This window comes from Mustela putorius, unplaced genomic scaffold (genome assembly GCF_011764305.1).
Source record: "Mustela putorius furo isolate JIRA1106 unplaced genomic scaffold, ASM1176430v1.1 tig00000460_pilon_pilon_pilon, whole genome shotgun sequence".
NCBI lineage: Eukaryota > Metazoa > Chordata > Mammalia > Carnivora > Mustelidae > Mustela > Mustela putorius.
The window spans coordinates 20999885-21018979 of NW_025421389.1; the positions used below are offsets into that span (position 1 = coordinate 20999885).

General features: G+C 43.0%; 2 protein-coding genes across 2 annotated transcripts in view; one reads left to right on the forward strand and one right to left on the reverse strand.

Moving 5' to 3' along the window:
- Nucleotides 1–19095, reverse strand: part of UBE4A (ubiquitination factor E4A) — a 42427-nt gene that overhangs the window by 11032 nt on the left and 12300 nt on the right. The window contains exons 5-16 of the mRNA XM_045080475.1: nt 18136–18288; nt 17453–17612; nt 17000–17202; nt 16604–16795; nt 15366–15699; nt 14299–14419; nt 11766–12070; nt 10093–10225; nt 8930–9117; nt 6306–6406; nt 6077–6190; nt 2344–2518 (exon numbers count right to left, since the gene is read on the reverse strand). Coding sequence (XP_044936410.1) covers nt 2344–2518; nt 6077–6190; nt 6306–6406; nt 8930–9117; nt 10093–10225; nt 11766–12070; nt 14299–14419; nt 15366–15699; nt 16604–16795; nt 17000–17202; nt 17453–17612; nt 18136–18288 — 2179 coding nt within the window. The remainder of the gene's footprint in view (nt 1–2343; nt 2519–6076; nt 6191–6305; nt 6407–8929; nt 9118–10092; nt 10226–11765; nt 12071–14298; nt 14420–15365; nt 15700–16603; nt 16796–16999; nt 17203–17452; nt 17613–18135; nt 18289–19095) is intronic.
- On the forward strand, nt 877–1226 carry LOC123392187 (cytochrome c oxidase subunit 7C, mitochondrial-like). The gene has a single exon (XM_045080476.1). The coding sequence runs from the start codon at nt 895–897 to the stop codon at nt 1084–1086; it is 192 nt and encodes a 63-aa protein (XP_044936411.1). The 5' UTR covers nt 877–894; the 3' UTR covers nt 1087–1226.

Genomic DNA, 19095 nt, shown 5'->3' on the forward strand with positions numbered 1-19095 from the left:
ATGTTGGAGGATTTCCTCAAATGTCTGGCGATTCTTGGTTATCATTTCATATGTAATCAATAAAAAATTATTATTTTTTAAGAAGAAATATTTTACTTCCTTTTTTTTTTCTTAAGATTTTATTTATTTATTTGATAGGCAGAGATCACAAGGAGGCAGAGAGGCAGACAGAGAGAGAGGAGGAAGCAGGCTCCCCGCTGAGCAGAGAGCCCGAGGTGGGGCTTGATCCCAGGACCCCAGGATTATGACCTGAACCGAAGGCAGAGGCTTTACCCCACTGAGCCACCCAGGCGCCCCTTTACTTCCTTTTTTAAAGAATATATATATATATATATATTTTTTTAAGATTTTATTTATTTACTTGAGAGAGAAACAGTGAGAGAGAGCATGAACAAGGAGAAGGTCAGAGAGAGAAGCAGACTCCCCATGGAGCTGGGAGTCCGATGCGGGACTCGATCCCGGGACTCCAGGATCATGACCTGAGCCGAAGGCAGTCGTCCAACCAACTGAGCCACCCAGGCGTCCCTAAAGAATATTTTTAAGAAGAAATATTTTACTTTTTAAAAAAAATACTGGGATGCCTGGGGGGCTCAGTTGGTTGGACAACTGCCTTTGGCTCAGGTCATGATCCCGGAGTCCCGGGATCGGTCCCTTATCGGGCTCCCAGCTCCACGGGGAGTCTGCTTCTCTCTCTGACCTCCTCACTCATGCTCTCTCTCACTGTCTCTCTCTCAAATAAATAAATAAATAAAATCTTAGGGAAAAAAAACCCTACTCTTCCCTTTTGGCTCCTACGCGCTGAGGAGCAAGGTCGTGAAAAGAGGAGGACCTCGGGGGTGCTGCCGTTTGTACCGTCTCAGGCTCTGAGCTTTTCACAAAACTTCCAACGGCGCTATGTTGGGACAGAGCATCCGGAGGTTCACAACCTCTGTGGTCTGTAGGAGCCACTATGAGGAGGGCCCAGGGAAGAATTTGCCATTTTCAGTGGAAAACAAGTGGCGATTGCTAGTTATGATGACTTTGTACTTTGGATCTGGATTTGCTGCACCTTTTTTTATAGTAAGACATCAATTGCTTAAGAAGTAAGGATGTTTTAATTGATCCATCAAACAGATGTGGAAAGGAACATTTTAAGAGGTGCAGTCTCTTTGAAAAATGGATCAAACTCTTGAATTCAGCATACTCAATATGTTTGTAAATAAACTTATGGCATGAAAAAAAAAAAACAAAAAACTTCTAAGTCTTGGGGCACCTGGGTGGCTAAGCGGGTTAGGCCTCTGCCTTTGGCTCGGGTCATGATTTCAGGGTCCTGGGATCAAGCCCCACATTGGGTTCTCTGCTCAGCGGGGAGCCTGTTTCCCTCTCTCTCTCTCTGCCTACTTGTGGTAGCTCTCTCTGTCAAACAAATAAATAAAATCTTTAAGGTCATGATCTCAGGGTCCTGGGATCGAGCCCTGCATCAGGCTCTCGGCTCAGCGGGGAGCCTGCTTCCCCCTCTCTCTGCCTGCCTCTCTGCCTACTTGTGATCTCTCTCTGTCAAATAAATAAATAAAATCTTAAAAAAAAAGATGCCTAATAAACACATGTGGCAAGTGGCCACCGAACTGGATACTGTAGCTTGAGAGGGAGTACAGGTAAGTGTCTTTGATCTACCACATTTAACTAGAGTTCAAGAATGTTTTCAGGTTAATACACACACTCTCCCCCAGATATATTTATATGGCTAACTTGTTCTCAAGAAAAATTATACTAACTTATGCTTTCTGGCAAGCTGTGTGAGGGTGAATGTTTCTCATTTCAACAGGCATCTTCTTTTTAATTTTAAGTAGGCTCTGTGTCCAGTGTGGAGCTCAACGCATAGTCTATGTGGTCATGTGATCTCATGACCCTGAGATCAAGACCTGAGCTGTGTGATCAAGAGCTGGATGCCTGGGCGCCTGGGTGGCTCAGTGGGTTAAGCCGCTGTCTTCGGCTCAGGTCATGATCTCAGGGTCCTGGGATCGAGTCCCGCATCGGGCTCTCTGCTCGGCGGGGAGGAGTCTGCTTCCTCCTCTCTCTCTCTCTCTCTGCCTGCCTCTCTGCCTACTTGTGATCTCTCTCTGTCAAATAAATAAATAAATAAAATCTTAAAAAAAAAAAAAAAAAGAGTTGGATGCCTGACTGAGCCATCTGGGTGCCCTGGGCATCATCCTTCTTGAAGCTTCTCTAGTGGTTCATTTCCCTCTCACATTGTGTAGAATACTATTGCCAGAGTCTGACTTCTTAGTTTCAGCAGGGCTGATCCGTCAAATGAAGCAGATCTTGACCACTGGATTTTTTGGGAACACAGTGCTTTGTCCTTACCTGATGTCAGAAAGGCAAGGGTACCAATTGTTTCATTGGACATGATGTTATGGAAACGTGCCAGCTGTCCAAACATCTGTAGGCCAGCCTCCTTCTCTCGGCGGGCTTCTGGAGTCAGACTATCCCATTCACCTCGGTCTTTCTCAATCTGTTGAATCTTTATCTTGCTCAAATACTACAGAAACCAGAGGTGAAATGTATCAGAGAAGAAAGTACAGTTGAAGAGAAGATGATATTTCAGTGGTTATATTAATTTTTAAATTTTTACAATTTATTTATCTGCAAGAGCGTGAGAACAGGTAGAGGGACAGAAGCAGAGGGAGAGAGATCTCAAGTAGATTCTCTGTTGAATGCAGAGTGTGACATGGGGCTCGACCCCACCACCCGAGACAAAATTAAGAGTTGGATGCTCAGGGTGCCTGGGTGGCTCAGTGTTAAGGTTAAGCCTGTCTTTGGCTCAGGTCATGATCTCAGGGTCCTGGGATCGAGCCCCGAATCAGGCTCTCTGCTCAGCAGGGAGCCTGCTTTCCCCCCTTCCTGCCTGCCTTTCTGCCTACTTGTGATCTTTGTCTGTCAAATAAATAAATAAAGTCTTTAAAGAGTTGGATGCTCAACCAACTAAGCCACCCAGCCCCTTAAGCCCTTCTATTTATTTATTTATTTATTTATTTATAAGCCGTTCTATTTAAAATCTAGTTTGTCTTTATATTAATTAAAAAAAAGATTTTATTTATTTTTTTGTCAGAGAGAGAGTGAGCGAGCAAGCAAGCATGCACAAATAGGGGGACTGGCAGGCAGAGGGGGAGGCAAGCTCCCTGATGAGCAGGGAGTCCTATGTGGGACTCCATCCTAGGACCCTGGGATGCTGACTTGAGCCAAAGGCATATACTTAACCAACTGAGCCACCCAGACATCCCTAAAATCTAGTTTAGTAACCAGGAAAACGGGGGACTATGTAAGAAATATGAGCCTTTACTTCTCAGCATAGGGCTGAGGTTCCATATAGATTTGTTTTACTCATTTGTTCCATGTGAGTATTACAGTCTCTGAAATAGAAAGGAGGATAAATAGTATCGTGTCTGAAATCCAGGCAAAAATAAACAGGCTGAAATGAAAAAAAGGGACAAATCCTTCTTAAAAAATGAAAAACAACAAAAACAACAAAAAACCCCCCCAAAACCTCCAAAAGTCCCAACAAAACCAAACCCCAAACTGCCTTTCAAAAAACAAAGCTCTATCAAGTATGCAAGATGTCTGGAAGGAGAAGCATAAATATTAAAAACTGTCTACTTCTCATCATTCTTGCAGTCCTATGACAATGCCATCTGGTATCATTCTTTGTATCACAGAGCTCTTGCTCAGAAGGGTCTATTTATTAAAGGACTTGCTCGTGTTTTCCATGAAAGCCTATCTAAAATCAAGAAGTATGGGACTATGAAAAAAGCAAGAACTCTCCTCACAGATTAAATACAAGTTACTGGGGTGCCTGGGTGGCTCAGCCGTTAAGCATCTGCCTTTGGCTCGGGTCACGATCCCAGGTTCTTGAGGTTGAGCTCACATTGGGCTCCCTGCTCAGTGGGAAGCCTGTTTCTCCTTCTCCCACTCCCCCCTGCTTGTGTTCCCTGTCTCCCTGTGTCTCTCTCTGTCAAATAATAAATAAATCTTAATAAACAAATAAATAAATGTATGTACCTATGTATGTCTGTATGTATGTTACTGGGGGACTGCAAATCAGTATGAGGAGCTTGTGGCTATCCCACAGGCCACCTGCATGGCTTACCTGCCTCATGCACCTTTGGGCCACTGCCTTAGCTTTCTTACAGCGGTCACCACCGATAAGGGAACTTTTTTTCCTTAAGATTTTATTTTATTTTTTTTAAGATTTTATTTATTTATTTGACACACAGAGAGTAAGCACAAGTAAGCAGAGCAGCAGGCAGAGAGAGGGGGAAGGAGGCTCCCCACTGAGCAGAGAGCCCCATTTGGGGTTCGATCCCAGAGCCTTGGGATCATGACCTGAGCCAAAGGCAGAGGCTTAACCCATTGAGCCACCCAGTGGGTTTCTTTCAGTGCCCCTTTCTTAAGATTATTTATTTATTTATTTGACAGAGAGCACAGCAGGGGGAGCAGTAGGCAGAGGGAGAAGGAGAAGCAGGCTTGCCGAACAGGGAGTCTGATATGTGGCTTGATCCCAGGACCCTGGGATCATGACCTGAGCCAAAGGCAGATGCTTAACCAACTGAGCCACCCAGGCACCCCAGGGAAGTTGTATTTTTTTTTTTTTAAAGATTTTATTTATTTATTTGGCAGAGAGACACAGCTAGAGAGGGAACACAAGCAGGGGGAGTGAGAGAGGGAGTAGCAGGCTTCCTACAAAGCAGAGAGCCCGCTGTGGGTCTTGATCCAAGGACTCTGGGATCATGACCTGAGCTGAAGGCAGACACTTAACAACTGAGCCACCCAGGCGCCCCCTAGGGGAGTTTTTAATATGAGCAAAAAGCAGCTCCATGAGGAACGAGTAAGGATATGATGCACTGAAGCTGGTGACAGGCACCCAGGTGAAGACTTTGGGAAACACACGTTTCAAATGTAAAGATGTGAGAGCCTACGGATAGGTGAAGAGTCTGGTGACCTGCAGTGTTTATATGAAAAAATAACCAAAACCAGAGAGTTTTTATCAAGTAGTGGCACAAAAATCAGAATCTTTCAGGAAGGGAATAAGAATCATTGCCTTAGTGAGTCACTGTTACTCATGGGTTGGGATGGACAATGGTTGAAAGTTATTGATCAGGGACGCCTGGGTGGTTCAGTTGGTTAAGTGACTGCCTTCGGCTCAGGTCATGATCCCAGAGTCCCAGGATTGAGTCCCGCATCGGGCTCCCGGCTCCGTAGGGAGTCTGTTTCTCCCTCTGACCTTCTCCTCGCTCATGCTCTCGCTCACTGTCTCTCTCTCAAATAAATAAATACAATCTTTTTTAAAAAAAAAAAAAGAAAGTTATTGACCAAATGCGAGGTCTTCGGATTTCCTTCTGTGCTGCTAGCATGATTAATCATGCTGGTTTACCTTAGTTTTAGCTTTCTTTTCCACTTTATCGCCCAAGTTTATGAGGCTTCAATGACCCTTGATATTGGTCTCTAATGTAATAATATCTATCAACCTCTGTAATGGCAAGGTTCATGGTACATTACTTCTCACAAATTTTTGGTGTCCAAACTGGTACTATGGGCATAAAGATTGGTCTATTCTAACATTTTTTTTTTTTAAGATTTTATTTGTTTATTTGAGAGACAAAGAGCACAAATGGAAGGGCAAGCGTTAGAGGGAGAGGGAGCAGCAAGCTCCCCACTGAGCAGGGAGCCTGATGTAGGACTCGATCCCAGGACCCTGAGATTGTGACCTGAAGTGAAGTCTGACTGAGCCACTCAGATGTCCCAAGACTGCTCTATTCTAATCTGAAGGTAAAAAGTATGTATTTATTATTTGATAAGGGCAGTTAAATCTGTCCTAAAGAATTGTTATTTAAATATTTTATTTTTTTGTTTGTCAGAGAGAGCGAGCGAGCACAAGCAGAGGGAATGGCAGGGAGAGGGAGAAGCTGGCTCCTCACTGAGCAGGGTGCCCAGTCCAGGACTCGATCCCAGGACCCTGGGTCATGACCCGAGAGGATGGCAGACGCTTAATCAACTAAACCACCCATGCATCCCTAAAGTTTTTTAATTTACTTATTCTTACCTGTATGGCTTCATCCAGGAGAAAGATGGCATCGTTCATCAGCAGGTTAAGAAAGCGGAGGAAAAGCGGGGGATTCATGGCTTCTAAATTCTTAGAGGCATAGTCAGCCAAATCCTGTTAAGTCCCAGCCCAAGACAAAACCATTTTAGTACCGAACCACAACTCAGTGGGGCATATCTGAAGTAAAACTCAGAGAACTCAGCTTTGGCTTCACCAAAAACTCTCTCACCTTAATGCTCTCTCGATAGGGATCTGTTCCCCACATGTACCTTAGGATGGGATACATGGGACGTCGGTAATTAAACTTCTGTTCAAATTGATGGGGGTCTCCTGGAATAGGGTAAGAGCAAAAACCCAGCAAAGGTGGTGCTACTAGAGAAAGATAAGAGTTTATGCCTGGGAAGCCATTTTCTTTTATTCTGAATGTGTCAAGACAACTGGTAATATCTGCCCTGGGAGTTTACAAAGGCCCAGAATGACAGCCAAGTGTTTACTTATGTCCTTACTAACAGAATAAGAGGGAGACAGATGGGGCGCCTGGGTGGCTCAGTCAGTTAGGCATCTGTCTGCATCTCGGGTCGTGGTCTCGGGGTTCTAGGATCGAGCCCCGCATCGGGCTCTCCGCTCAGCAGGGAGCCTGCTTTTCCCTCTCCCTCTGCCTCCTCCCCACAGCTTGTGCTCTCTCGCAAATAAATAAATAAATAAAAATTAAAAATTAAAAAAAAAAAAGAAAAGAAAAGAAAAGAGGGAGACAGACATAAAAGATGCCACATGCAGAAAAGGACAAGGACCAAGCTGTCCACTAAAAGCCAGGGGAAACAAATACTTCCATATCCAAATGTAAAGTCTTATCAGACTCTGAATGAGGCCTCCAAACTGACTGTTGTGGCAGTGACAGCCACGTGCTGAACAGGATATTAAGTAACCTCCATGTTCCTCATAGACAACATTCCAGCTGCAAGATGAACTGGCTCTTAGTAACCCTGAAAAATCAGGTCAGGGGCTAAAAACCTGAGGCTTATACTGTTTTGACCAATCAAAGGAACTGCCCCATCTTTGTAGCTTGGGTCATATAATGAAAGTAGAATATGGGATTTGGAGTCAGAATATACAGGTTTTCCCTTTGGCTCTACTTATTTCAAGTCTCTTAATATTTTTAAACTTCAACTTGCTCAGAAATAAAACAGGAATTAGAATCGCATGTAAAGGGTTGAAATGGTCATATAATGAGATAACTGCAGTGATTCACTGTGTGACTGTGTATGTATTAGGAAGATTTACATGAACTATCTCATTAGTTGTCACTTCACCCCATGTTATAGATGAGGACACTAAGGCTCAGAGGTGAGCAAGTGACAAAACCAAGACTTAAATAGGAAAGGCACTCAGAACAATGTTAACTATCTCTTTAAATGTTAACTGTATTTGTTAACAAACAAAAACAAATACCATCCTACCTGATGGTAGGACAACTTTTATTTTTTTAATTTAGAACATCTCTTTTAAAAGGGGTCTTGTATAAGTGCCTAACATATATTATTTACTGGTTGAGATGGGGTACAGTTTACTTTTGATCTCAGGGTGGTGAGTTTGAGAGACAAAGTTTGACTTTGACTTTGGAGACAAAGTTTACTTAAAAAAAAAAAAAAAAAAGATAGGGTGCCTGAGTGGCTCAGTGGGTTAAGCCTCTGCCTTCGGCTCAGGTCATGATCTCAGGGTCCTGGGATCAAGTCCCACATCAGGCTCTCTGCTCAGTGGGGAGCCTGCTTCCCTCTCCCCATCTGCCTGCCTGCCTACTTGTGATCTTTCTCTCTAACAAATAAAATATTTAAAAAAAAAAAAAGAAAAAAGAAAAAACTGTCCCACTACTCAGCAATTTTGAGGCAGATAAAAATAAGTACTTGGGGTCGGGGTGACTAGGTGAGTCAGTTGGTTATGACCTTAGGGTTGTGAGACTGAGCTCCGCACTAGGCTCCACACTGGTGTGGCTCCTGCTTAAGGTTCATCCTCTACCTCTTCCCCTGCCCCTCCCCAACCCCCACTAGAAAAAGAAAAAAGACATAGGTTGTAACTGAACAGGATACTTTGCTGGAACATAAATCAAGCATGTAATAAAATTGATAAGAGTATGTGGGTCTTTTTAGATTTTCTAAATTAAAGATTCTTTTTATTGTCAGAGAGAGAGTGTATGCACACGCACAAGCAGAGGAAGTGGCAGGCAGAGGGAGAAACAGGCGCCCCACAGAGCAAGGAGCCTGATGTGGGACTCGATCCCAGGACCCCTATGATAACAACCTGAGCCGAAGGTAATCATTTAACTGACTGAGCCACCCAGGCATCCCCATAGATTTTATTTATCTATTTGAGAGAGAGAGAGAGAAAAAGAGAAGCAAGAGTTGGGGGAGGGACAGAAGGAGAGGGAGAAGCTGATTCCCTGCTGAGTGGAGCCTGACATGGGCCTCCAACCCAGGACCCTGAGATCATAACCTGAGCCAAAGTCAACTGCTTACCAACTGATCCACCCCAGGCAACGCCCCCACCCTTGTTTTTCTTTTTTTCTTGTTTTTCTTTTTGAGGGGAGACAGAATCAGCCTGATTCTACCACTTAGTTGTATGACACAGACAAATTATCTTTTCAAGCATTCATGTCCTTATATGTACAACAGGGATGATGTAGTAAAACTTGCCAGATGGTGACAAATTAATGAAACAATGTAAGAAAAAGCACTTAGCATCAAGGCTGGCACATAGATATTCCATAACTGATGGCTGATGCTATTTTTCTGACATTAAATACTGATCAAGCTAGGAGACTCCACTAGGGATCTGCTTCTCAGTTCTGGACTGCTTTACCTGTAAACTCAATGTCCACAAACACCTTGATTAGCGCTTCTGCAAGGTGGGCTGCATAGGGAAAGTTGCAGAACACACGTTTCCGGTGGAACACACTGGTTACCAAGGGATTTGGCGTCTGGTCCAGGTGGGGCATCACTGCTTCCAATACCTCAGCCAGTTTGGCCCTTAGGTGAGGATTCTTCATTCTGCACAAAGGACAGAAAGCCAGTTGAGCAGGTAGAAAAGTTAACTCTCAAACTGATGACAATTTTCTCCACATGAGGAACCACTGCTGGAAGAGAAAAGAGGGTTCTGTCTTGTCCAGGCTGTCAGTTTCTGTGGGTAATGTAGGGTACGACATCATTTAACTTTTGAGATCACAGCTGGCCAAGTATGAGGATGAGTACTCAAGTTTCTCTATAATGTCTAGCCATTCTGTTTACTCTTCTATAATAATCTACTGTTTACTGCTTACATTCCCTGACAGTTTCATCGAGGAGAAACCTGCCTTTCTAAGTTTCCTGAGGGCCAGGGTCAGGCTGCAGTTCTACATTACTGACGCTGGACAGCACGTGTGCCTGATAAATCCTAGTTGGCTCATGACTTCTCCCTGGGTCTACTCAGCTCAGGGAAGGACTGGCTTCTACCTACTTCTCACTGACACGGCTCAGGGCATTGCGCATCATTCCATTTGCACACACGGTTTCCTTTGGCCTGACACCAAAAACTCCAGGGAAGCAACTCTACAGGTCAGTGAGCATCCCTGAGAAAGGGGAGCAGAAGCTCTGAATGAGAAGATGAGATGTGAAAGCATTTACCTGTGTTGACTGCTCATGCAACTCAGAACGTTAAGGGTAAACTTTGTGACCATACAGAACTACCTGCACTGGTAAGGTTTTTGGCATTAAGGTAACTATTTTAACCAGCCACTTGCAGTGGAATTCCCACTGGTTCTCTCACAAGCACGTTTGGATTCTTTGTAGGCAAAGTCCTTGGCTTGTTATGCCTCTCAAGACGGGGAATTTCCAGCTAGCCGCAAGCACGGTCAGGTGATTCATTAGTGTTAACCCCACTTCTGAAGGCAAGCCCTTCTGATTCAGGCTTGTGTGTTCTTGGTTGAGAAGTTTTCTGAATGCTCTGCACCTCTAAGTGGTATCAGAGCCAAGCTTCCAAAACCTCACCTTTCTATGCTTCCAGTGAAAATCGTAATAAAGTGAAGAACATGTTCTAGGGAGTCGGCAGATGTCTCCAAGATGTCATCGGCAAAGCGGCGGAGAAAAATGAGGAAATCGCCCAAGTTATCTGCAAAAAATTCTGAAAAAGAAAACATTTACTGCAATTAGTGAAACATCTGACTTTCTGTATTAAGCAATATTGAAATTCCTCCCTTTTGCTCTACCTAATGAAGGTTAAAAAGTCCCAAATGTCTTAGTAGGTACTAAGAATGGAGACAAGGTCATAAATGCAGACTCTCCTTTAAAGGTAAGTCAATTTTTCAGGGCGCCTGGGGGTCTCAGTCATTAATTGTCTGCCTTCAGCTCAGGTCATGATCCCAGGGTGCTGGGACTGAGTCCCGCACTGGGCTCCCTGCTTGGTGGGAGGCCTGCTTCTCCTTCTCCACTTCCCCTGCTTATGTTTCCTCTCTTGCTGTTGTCTCTGTCAAATAAATAAAGTCTTTGGAAAAAAAAGGAAGGGTAAGTCAATTTTTATTTCTATCCAATTCAATATGAAAATAGCAGAGACACAAAATACTGTTCACACACCAGTGCAACTTAAAAAGGTACACTGATAGACATTCATTTCACACTCAAGGTTAACTGTGCATTAAATAACCCTTTAGATGGATAAAGAATCTCCAACAAAGATGAATACATTAGATGACTCTGGTCATCCGTCTCAAGGATGGTCCTCCAATTGTCTTTGCTTCCTGGTATTCATGTCCTTGTGTGTCTCTCCCTACACTCGCCCAGAGGATAGGCATATAGCAGCAATGGTATATGTATTTCCATGGTGAGGTTATAAAAGCCTATAGCTTCCTTGCTCTCAAGGAAGCCAGCTGCCATATCACGAACAGTACTAGGGAGAGATCTGTGTGACCTGGAAAAGGGGCCAGTAAACAAATGAGGTCTGCCAACAACCACATGACCTGGCTTGTAAGCAGATCCTCCAGTTCTGGTCAAGGCCTCAGATTCCTGTGGCCCTGACCGACAGCTCGGCCACAGCCGCATGAAGAGACCCAGAGGCAGAACCAGCTCGGCCACAGCCGCCCGAAGAGACCCAGAGGCAGAACCATACGGTCAAGCCACTCCTGGACTCCTGACCCACAGAATACGTGTAAGACGACATTTGTTTTAGGTGCTACGTTTTGGGATGATCTGTTATTTAGCAACAGATGACCAATACGGTGATCAAGAACATACAACCTGATTCTAATAGACAGCATCTGCCAACTCCTCACCGACAAACCTACATACACAATCTCCTTAACCAACAGGGGATCACAGTTTTTCTTCCCCTAAAGAAGAGCACAGGGAGAGCCGGACAGATAAATTTAGAAGATGGACAATGGAAACAATATTAATGCTAAAACTAACAGCTCTGAAAACCCTGGCAGCACTTAATCCTTTGAGGATTATTTTCTGATACACACAGAAGTGGGGACACAAGGCTGAGGAAAAAGCTGTTGGTTCCCCCATCCTTTGACCAGTAGATATTATCTATAAATTCGAGTTATTTCTCCAAAAACAGTTGAGTGATCATTAAGGACGGGTACTTTGATGGTTAAACTTCCGAAGTGACCCGGTGAAACTTAGCTAGCTATAAATAGGCAGTTCCCAAGGAAGAGCCCGCTTACCTGGCACATAAGCCAAAGAGCTGTAGCCATCTGGCAAAGGAAAAGTTAGCTCAACTGGCTGTGAGCCCTCATTGCCTATGGCCAGCTGGACGAGCAGAACAGCCATGGACACCTGCAAGTTGAGACAGTTCTGTAGCATCTGGGGCTCCGTCATGGCAGTCTTGGTAGAAAGGTAGATGGTCATCAGCCGTTCAAACTGCTCACGAAGGTTGTCAGCGGCAGGGCTAGAACTTTGCTGAGCATCTCGCCAGGCAACCTGCAGCCGATGCAGGTTCTGGTTGATTTTTACCATCTGATCATGCAACCTGCCCCCAAGAAAGAAGAAGAGATTGGGTCAGGAGGCTCATACAGGACAGCTGAGTACAGATTGCTCCAGAAAAACAAACCCTCATTTATTTATCCAAGTATCCTCTTTCACGATATAGGGAGCTGCGAATGTGGTGACACAGAAGGCACTCGCACAACTTACTGACAGGACAGGGGCAGGGGTTATAGCTCTGGGAAAACGTCACCAAGTATTTGACATAAATGACACTAACTATAAATAGCAGCCTTTAGATGAAAGCACCATCCAAAGACCAGTAGCTTTCTTGAAGAGGGTGTAGATTGGGCTGTTACCATGTAAAATAAGTAACGATTAGATAAAGTACAAAGAGAGCCCAACAGGATAGTCTGACACTGCACAGTTGCAATGATTGTACCTGGATATATTATACGGACAGTTTCTCTACAGTTAGTTGAGAACAAAAGCTTGAGGAGAAGGACTCTAAGTTAGTAACGACCACATATAAACTGGTAGCCTCCTGGGATGCAACCTAAGAAAAAGCTTCTAGTCCTTTGTTGTTCAATATAAAATCACATTATTCTTTACAAAGGGTCAGCCAAATGTTCTCTAATGAAAGGAAGCCCCGTAATTCAATGTTACGGATAGTTGTCTCTATGGATACAGTCCAAAGTCATCTTCTTTGGCCCTGTAGACAATGTCTATGGTTAGCAAGCCAATACGGGGAGTCTAGATGACAGTCATTTCTACGTCTGAATGTCGGTGGCTGAGCAGGTTAAACATATGCTGCGTTACCTATTTTGTCATTTAAAATGTCGATGACTGGGATAGAAAAACTAATAAAGACAGAATTTCATTTTTCTAGAAATTCACTGAGTTTTAAAAAATCCTCTGTGCCAATCAATGTAAATATCCTGAGAAGACATTAATAACTGCTATTCTCAGTACCTCTTCCTAAGGACTGTACCAACTTTCTTTTTTTAAAGATTTTATTTATTTATTCGACAGAAAGAGACACAGCGAGAGCGAACTCATACAAGGGGAGTGGGAGAGGGATAAGCAGTGCTGAGCAGGGAGCCCGATGTGGGGCTCAATCCCAGGACCCTGGGATCATGACCTGAGCTGATGGCAGATGCTTAAGGGCTGAGCCACCCAGGTGCCCCTTTAACAACTTCCTTAGTTAAACTTGCAGTCATGTTCAGCTAAACCAGAGGACAGAAACAATCACAAAATGGTGTATGGCCTGCCAGAACCAGAACTCTAGTTCTTACATTTTCATGCTTCTAGAATCCTTTTGATCCTTGATACATAAATCTTTTGTGGTCCTACTGATCTTATTGGTATTCCTGATAAACATTTCATTTCTTCTTCTTTTTAAATTTTTTTTTTTTTTTTAATTTTAAAGAGAGTGAGAGAGAGTGCATGCGCGTATATGCTCGAGCCCCAAACATTTCTTTAATTTTGTCAGTTTTGTCTCTGTATCACAGACTAGAGCTTGGTCTTTTTCATCAAGAGTAGTAAGTAATGAAAATTCAAGAGCAGACAGTGAAAAGTTAAAAGAATTCCACTTTCACAGATCACAATAGGAAGATAGTGATTTAAAAATTTGCCAGTTTCGGGGCACCTGGGTGGCTCAGTCGGTTAAGCTCTGCCTTTGGCTCAGGTCATGATCCCAGTATCCTGGGATCGAGTCACACATTGAGTTACCTGATCAGTGGGGGAGTCTGCTTCTTCCTCTCCCTCTGCCTGCTATTCCCTTTGCTTGTGCTCTGTTAAATAAATAAAATCTTAAAATTTTTTTTTGCAAGTTTGGGGGCCCCTGGGTGGCTCAGCTGGTTGAGTCCAACTCTTGATTTCGGCTGCAGTCATGATCTCAGGATTGTAGGATGGAGCCCTGAGTCAGGCTTTACGTTTAGCAGGGAAGTCTGCTTGAGGATTCTTTCTCCACCCCTCCCCGCCCCTTCCCCTGCTCTCTTTCTCTCTAAAATAAAGAAATAAATCTTTTAAAAATTTTTCATGTTCAGTGAACAATACTAGTGTCTTTAATTTTAATTAGCATAGCAAGTAAAAAATGAAAAGTAAAGTAAAGTAATCTGGACAAAGGCAATTCACATAAATACGACAAAGTACATATAAAACCCCGTTCCTTTTAGATCCTAATGGGAGCCTTTAGAATGAAGTGAGGCTCACTTTCAACCTTTTGGTTTGTAACCCCACGAAACAGTTTTTGAATGACATTAGAGCAGTTACCTGTGAAATCCTAAGTACAAGGTGTACTCGGTCAGGACAAGGTTCTCTGTCACAAGGTTGTAGTTCTGGGGGAACTTTGGCTCCTGCATAGCTGGGATCAAACAAGTCTCTTTGTCCAAACCTCAAAGAAGGTAAAAGGAACAGTAAATGACTTGCCCCAGACTTTTGTCCTGGGTATCCAGTGTCCCCTTATTCTAGCTTAACTTCCATACTGCTACAATGAGAGTTTTTTTTTTTTTTCTAGTAATTTCTTTTTAAAAACAAATGTAGGAAACACTGTCAATATTGCCAAGTGATAACAGTGCATCATCTCTATCTATTTGTGATTTTCCAGATTTCCTGTTGACTATATATTGCTTTTAGGATTAGAAGAGTCATAAAACGGAGGAAATACACCAAAATTAAGAGGAGTTCTTAATTTTTTTTTCAAGAATTATTCACTTTGAGTGACTTGTTTTCTTCTTTTCACTTCTCTGCATTGAGTTTTCTCTGAACTGGCCCCGATATTTTTCCTCCCTAGACTCATTTCCTGCCAATTCCCATACTCCTTTCCCACCTAGCACTCCCACTGAACTTCTCACTATTCCCCAATAAAGCCTTTCACAGCTTTGTATCTTTGTACTTTAAACCCAACTCATCTTTCAAGACTCGGCCACAAAGACTTCCAACTTCTGTAGAATTTATTATTCACTCTCTCCTTTGTGCCCCCACTGTTTAGCCCTATCCGTATTATGATTATCTATTCATATATCTGCTTTCTTCTGGAGGCTTTGAGTTGAAAGACCAAACAGTGACTGCGCTTTATTATTTTTACAAAGAATGAATCAATCAATACCCAAAGGCTGCTAAATTCAGAAAGAAAATCTAACGAAAGGACAATATCTAAAAACTACCATTTTAGACATCTGTCTTCCTAAAATTTATAGTAGCTTTGCTTTTTGCCTCATCTTGAGAAAGAGGCACCTTTGTGAAAATGGATAAAAGTGATGTCTTAGATGTTACACACACACATACACATACGAGCACGCGCGTGTGCACACATCTTGAGAAGCCCAGTTCCCCCCTACCTCTCATGTGCACATTTTTAATTTTTCGTTCTTCATCATTCAACTCCTTCAGGGCACAGTAAGTGGGGTTAAAGGTGAGGAGCCGAGAGGATCTGGGTTTGCAAAACGGCTGGCATAGCTTCAGGAGAGCAGCACCCAGATTCAGAAAGAAGGCATCCGAGGCATACATTTGGAAGAAGATTTCTGGCATCTGATTGGCCCAAATCTTGGTGCGGCCTGCGTTTGCATGCAAACAGTTTCCAAGCCAGGACAAGATACAGTGTTTGGTTTCTGGAGAGAGCTGGAGTAAGTTCTTCAGCATCTGGTAGATCTTTTCATGGAACTGAGCCATGAACTGTTTAACCAGAAAACACAACCACAGAACATTCCAGTTTCACAATCCTCATATTTGTTTCTCCCAAACCTTAGCCACTGGCAATTTCCAAAAATATCCTAATCCTAATCTTCTCTCTCACTCTCCCTTTGCTTTATACCCCAGTTCTGATTAAAAAAATTTTTTTCTTTCTGAGCATTTATGGGAGATTGATTCCCCGATGAGCTGCCAAACTGCAGACAGCATTTACATAGCTTTAGGGGTCAGTAAATTTTTGTCCGCAAAGGGCCAGATGATAAATATTTTTGGCTTTGCAAGCTATATGCTGACTGTGGCAACTATTCCAACTCTACCACTGTGGCATAAAATCAAGCCATAAACAACATGCGTATGAACGGCCAAGGCTGTGTTCAACAGAACTATTTACCAAAACAGGTGGCAGGCCGGATCTGGCCACTGCAGTGATTTGCCAATTCCTGCCTAAATGGGTCAACCACTTACTGCCTCATGTTGGCCAGACCTCTGCTGGAATTCTCACTAAGAAGCCCAAATGGAGAGGACGTTGGTGGAAGGAAGAAAAGGAAAAAAAATCGGTTTATATGCTGGAGTTCAGTTGGAAGATTTTAGGAGCCCAGGTCGTAAGAGACAGCTTGGTGTCAACAGCAGGGGCTGAGGGGAAGTGGCTGGGCCCCAGCACCGCGCAAAGAGCCGCAGCAGCTTATTCTTAAACTGTGTACCGGCTTCTCCTCTGCCCTGAGCCTGGGCTGAAAAGAGGACAATTTCTTTACGTGATTACAGTAGAAAGCCAAGCAGATTGATCTGCTTCCCCAAAGAGGCTCAAGTGGCCTTATCTGCATCTGCTTCCCGAGGAAACGCGACTTCACCTAGGATTAGGGGGCTGGGAGACAGTGGTAAACAGTTCCACCTGATGGATGTTGGCCTCTTGCACTTTGATCTCCTGGGGACTGGAACGAGATGGATTCAGGAAGTAGCCGTGATTTTCTACTACACCTGGAGTCTTTAATAAGCAGGAGATATTCAGGATTACTCCCAGCAAGGTCTTCTGGTACATCTGCCCATTGCTAGGGTCCTTGGGCTGAATGTACTCTACAAAAACCTAAAGGAGAAAACAAGTCCTACTTATTCGTCTGTATGAGGAGATAAAGGTAGTGGGGTGAGAGGATCTCAAAGAGTCAAGTCCATACAACAACCAATGTATCTTTTTTTAATTCAACAGGTAATATTACGGCACATTCAGGACAGGGACCCATAAAGCGTTAAATCCCCAGTGCAAATGCATATGTATCACTTTCAAACCTACCTTTGCCATATCCTTCTGCCTAGTGAAATAGAGAAGAATATCCAGATATGCATAAAACAGGATCTGACAGAGTTCTAGATCTTTTATTCGGCCCAATAAAATATCGAACACTGGAATCATGACTTCTGGAAATGTGCGCACTTCCTCATCCAATATCAAGGCTTCAATGACCTCTTCGAGAAATTCAGTTACATCTTCAAAATCTAACAGATGACAAATGAGAGGAAAAGAAGCTTGTGTCGATTTTTATATGCTTTTACACGCAGGCTCTCTACCCTTCTCACACTTCTGATAATTCTACTGGTATTCAACCCCAGAGGTCAAGATATGAGCTTTCTTCCTTAAGTTATCCTTTCTGGAACCATAATGGCTCTGAGGCTTTCTAATGCAATTAAAGAACTTTAATTTGGAAACCAAAATGTAGAAACTCAGCGATCTTGCTTATGTACTCACGGGCTCCTTGGATGGCTTCCAACATCAAATCTACCAGCTGCTCATGAATGTTCTGGTCAACATAGATCTCTGGGGTGAGGAGGACTGTTCGGGTATTGGACACGGTGAGGTTCCTGCACTGCACTGCAAAGGGGAGCAAGTTCTCTGGAACTTTGGTAATCTGGAAATAGAATGAAGAAGAGAGGGGAGAGTCTAGCTCTATGACCTGAACAAGGGTGACCACAGCAAATGGAATGAAAAAGACAATGTACCCCAGAACAGTACTGCTGTCCTGTGGATGCTTGAAAATTTGTATGAGTTCATTCTTTGGTGTTAAGAATCTCCTAACTGCTAGAATTCTTATCCTGAAGTGACCAAGCTTAGTGCACTCTGTTATTTACAGCTCAGTGGAAATGAGTCTATCACACCTTTCCCCGCCCGCTCCCCTGAACTTTTTAAGAGTATGACTTTTTCAGGTTTGTAGGAGAATAAGAGGCCCTGGTTAACTGGGGAAGGGGTAGACCCCAAGCCACCGAAAATACAAATGAAAACTTTTGACAACTCCTAGTGCCTCTCATTTCTAGTTCCCGATATATTATGATGTATATAAACTGATATAAAAGACACTCATCCAACTCTCTGGCTTCCATGTTAAAGTCAAACCCAAGAGTACCACACAGTTCTCAATGGGAAATATTCCTTACCTCTTCCTTAGCTCTTTGGAAGCAGGAATAAAGGTAACAAAAAATGTGCCTCTCCCCCGCATCTCGATCAGCAGAGAGATTCAACGTCGTAGAAGAAGTCATGTTGATCAAGTGGTTGCCCGGGTCCTGAAGCAGCAAGCGAGCGAAGACAGCCTTCAAGAAAAGCAAACAAACGAAACGCTAAACCGCTGCAAAGTTAATCTTAGGACATCAAGATGTAGGTCATTTTGACACAGGTTACTGCCAGAGTCACAGGATGTAGAGTGAAGGGGGAATATAAGTTCCGCCCTTATACTTTAGAAAATATTAGGGGAATATAAGTTCCGCCCTTATACTTTAGAAAATATTAGGTATATATATATATAAATATTAGGTATATATAACTGTATGTGTTGATCCTTGAACTATATGGGTTTGACATGGATATTTTTTCAATAAATACAAAACAGCACTGTAAATGCATTTTCTCTCGCTTCTGATTTTCTTTGTAACATTTTCTTTTCCCAAGCTGACTTTATTGTTTCTTATCCATAAAGCTTCCTGGCAACAGTATGCTGTTAGTTAAAGTCTTTGGAGAGTCAGAAGTTATGTGTGGATTTTCTTTTTTTTTTTTTTTTAAGATTTTATTTATTATGTGTGGATTTTTAATGGCCCCTAACCCTCATGTTGCTCAAAAGTCACCTGTTCAGTTCTCCCAAATAGAGTTCAAGTATCTAGTACAGCCTAGCATACATACAGTATGTATTAAAACAGTATTTGCTGAATGGTGTGGAGAATCAGCGACTGAACTTATACATGGAATTTACTCCTCTGCGCGACTGCTGGCCTTACTCAGTCTTATATAAAGATATAAAGATAATTTAAACACATAAAGTTAAACTACAAGTTGTCAAGTGTCTGTCCTACTAAAGTTTTATTCCTTTAATGTTCATTAGGCACTTACAAGGTAAAACACAGTTT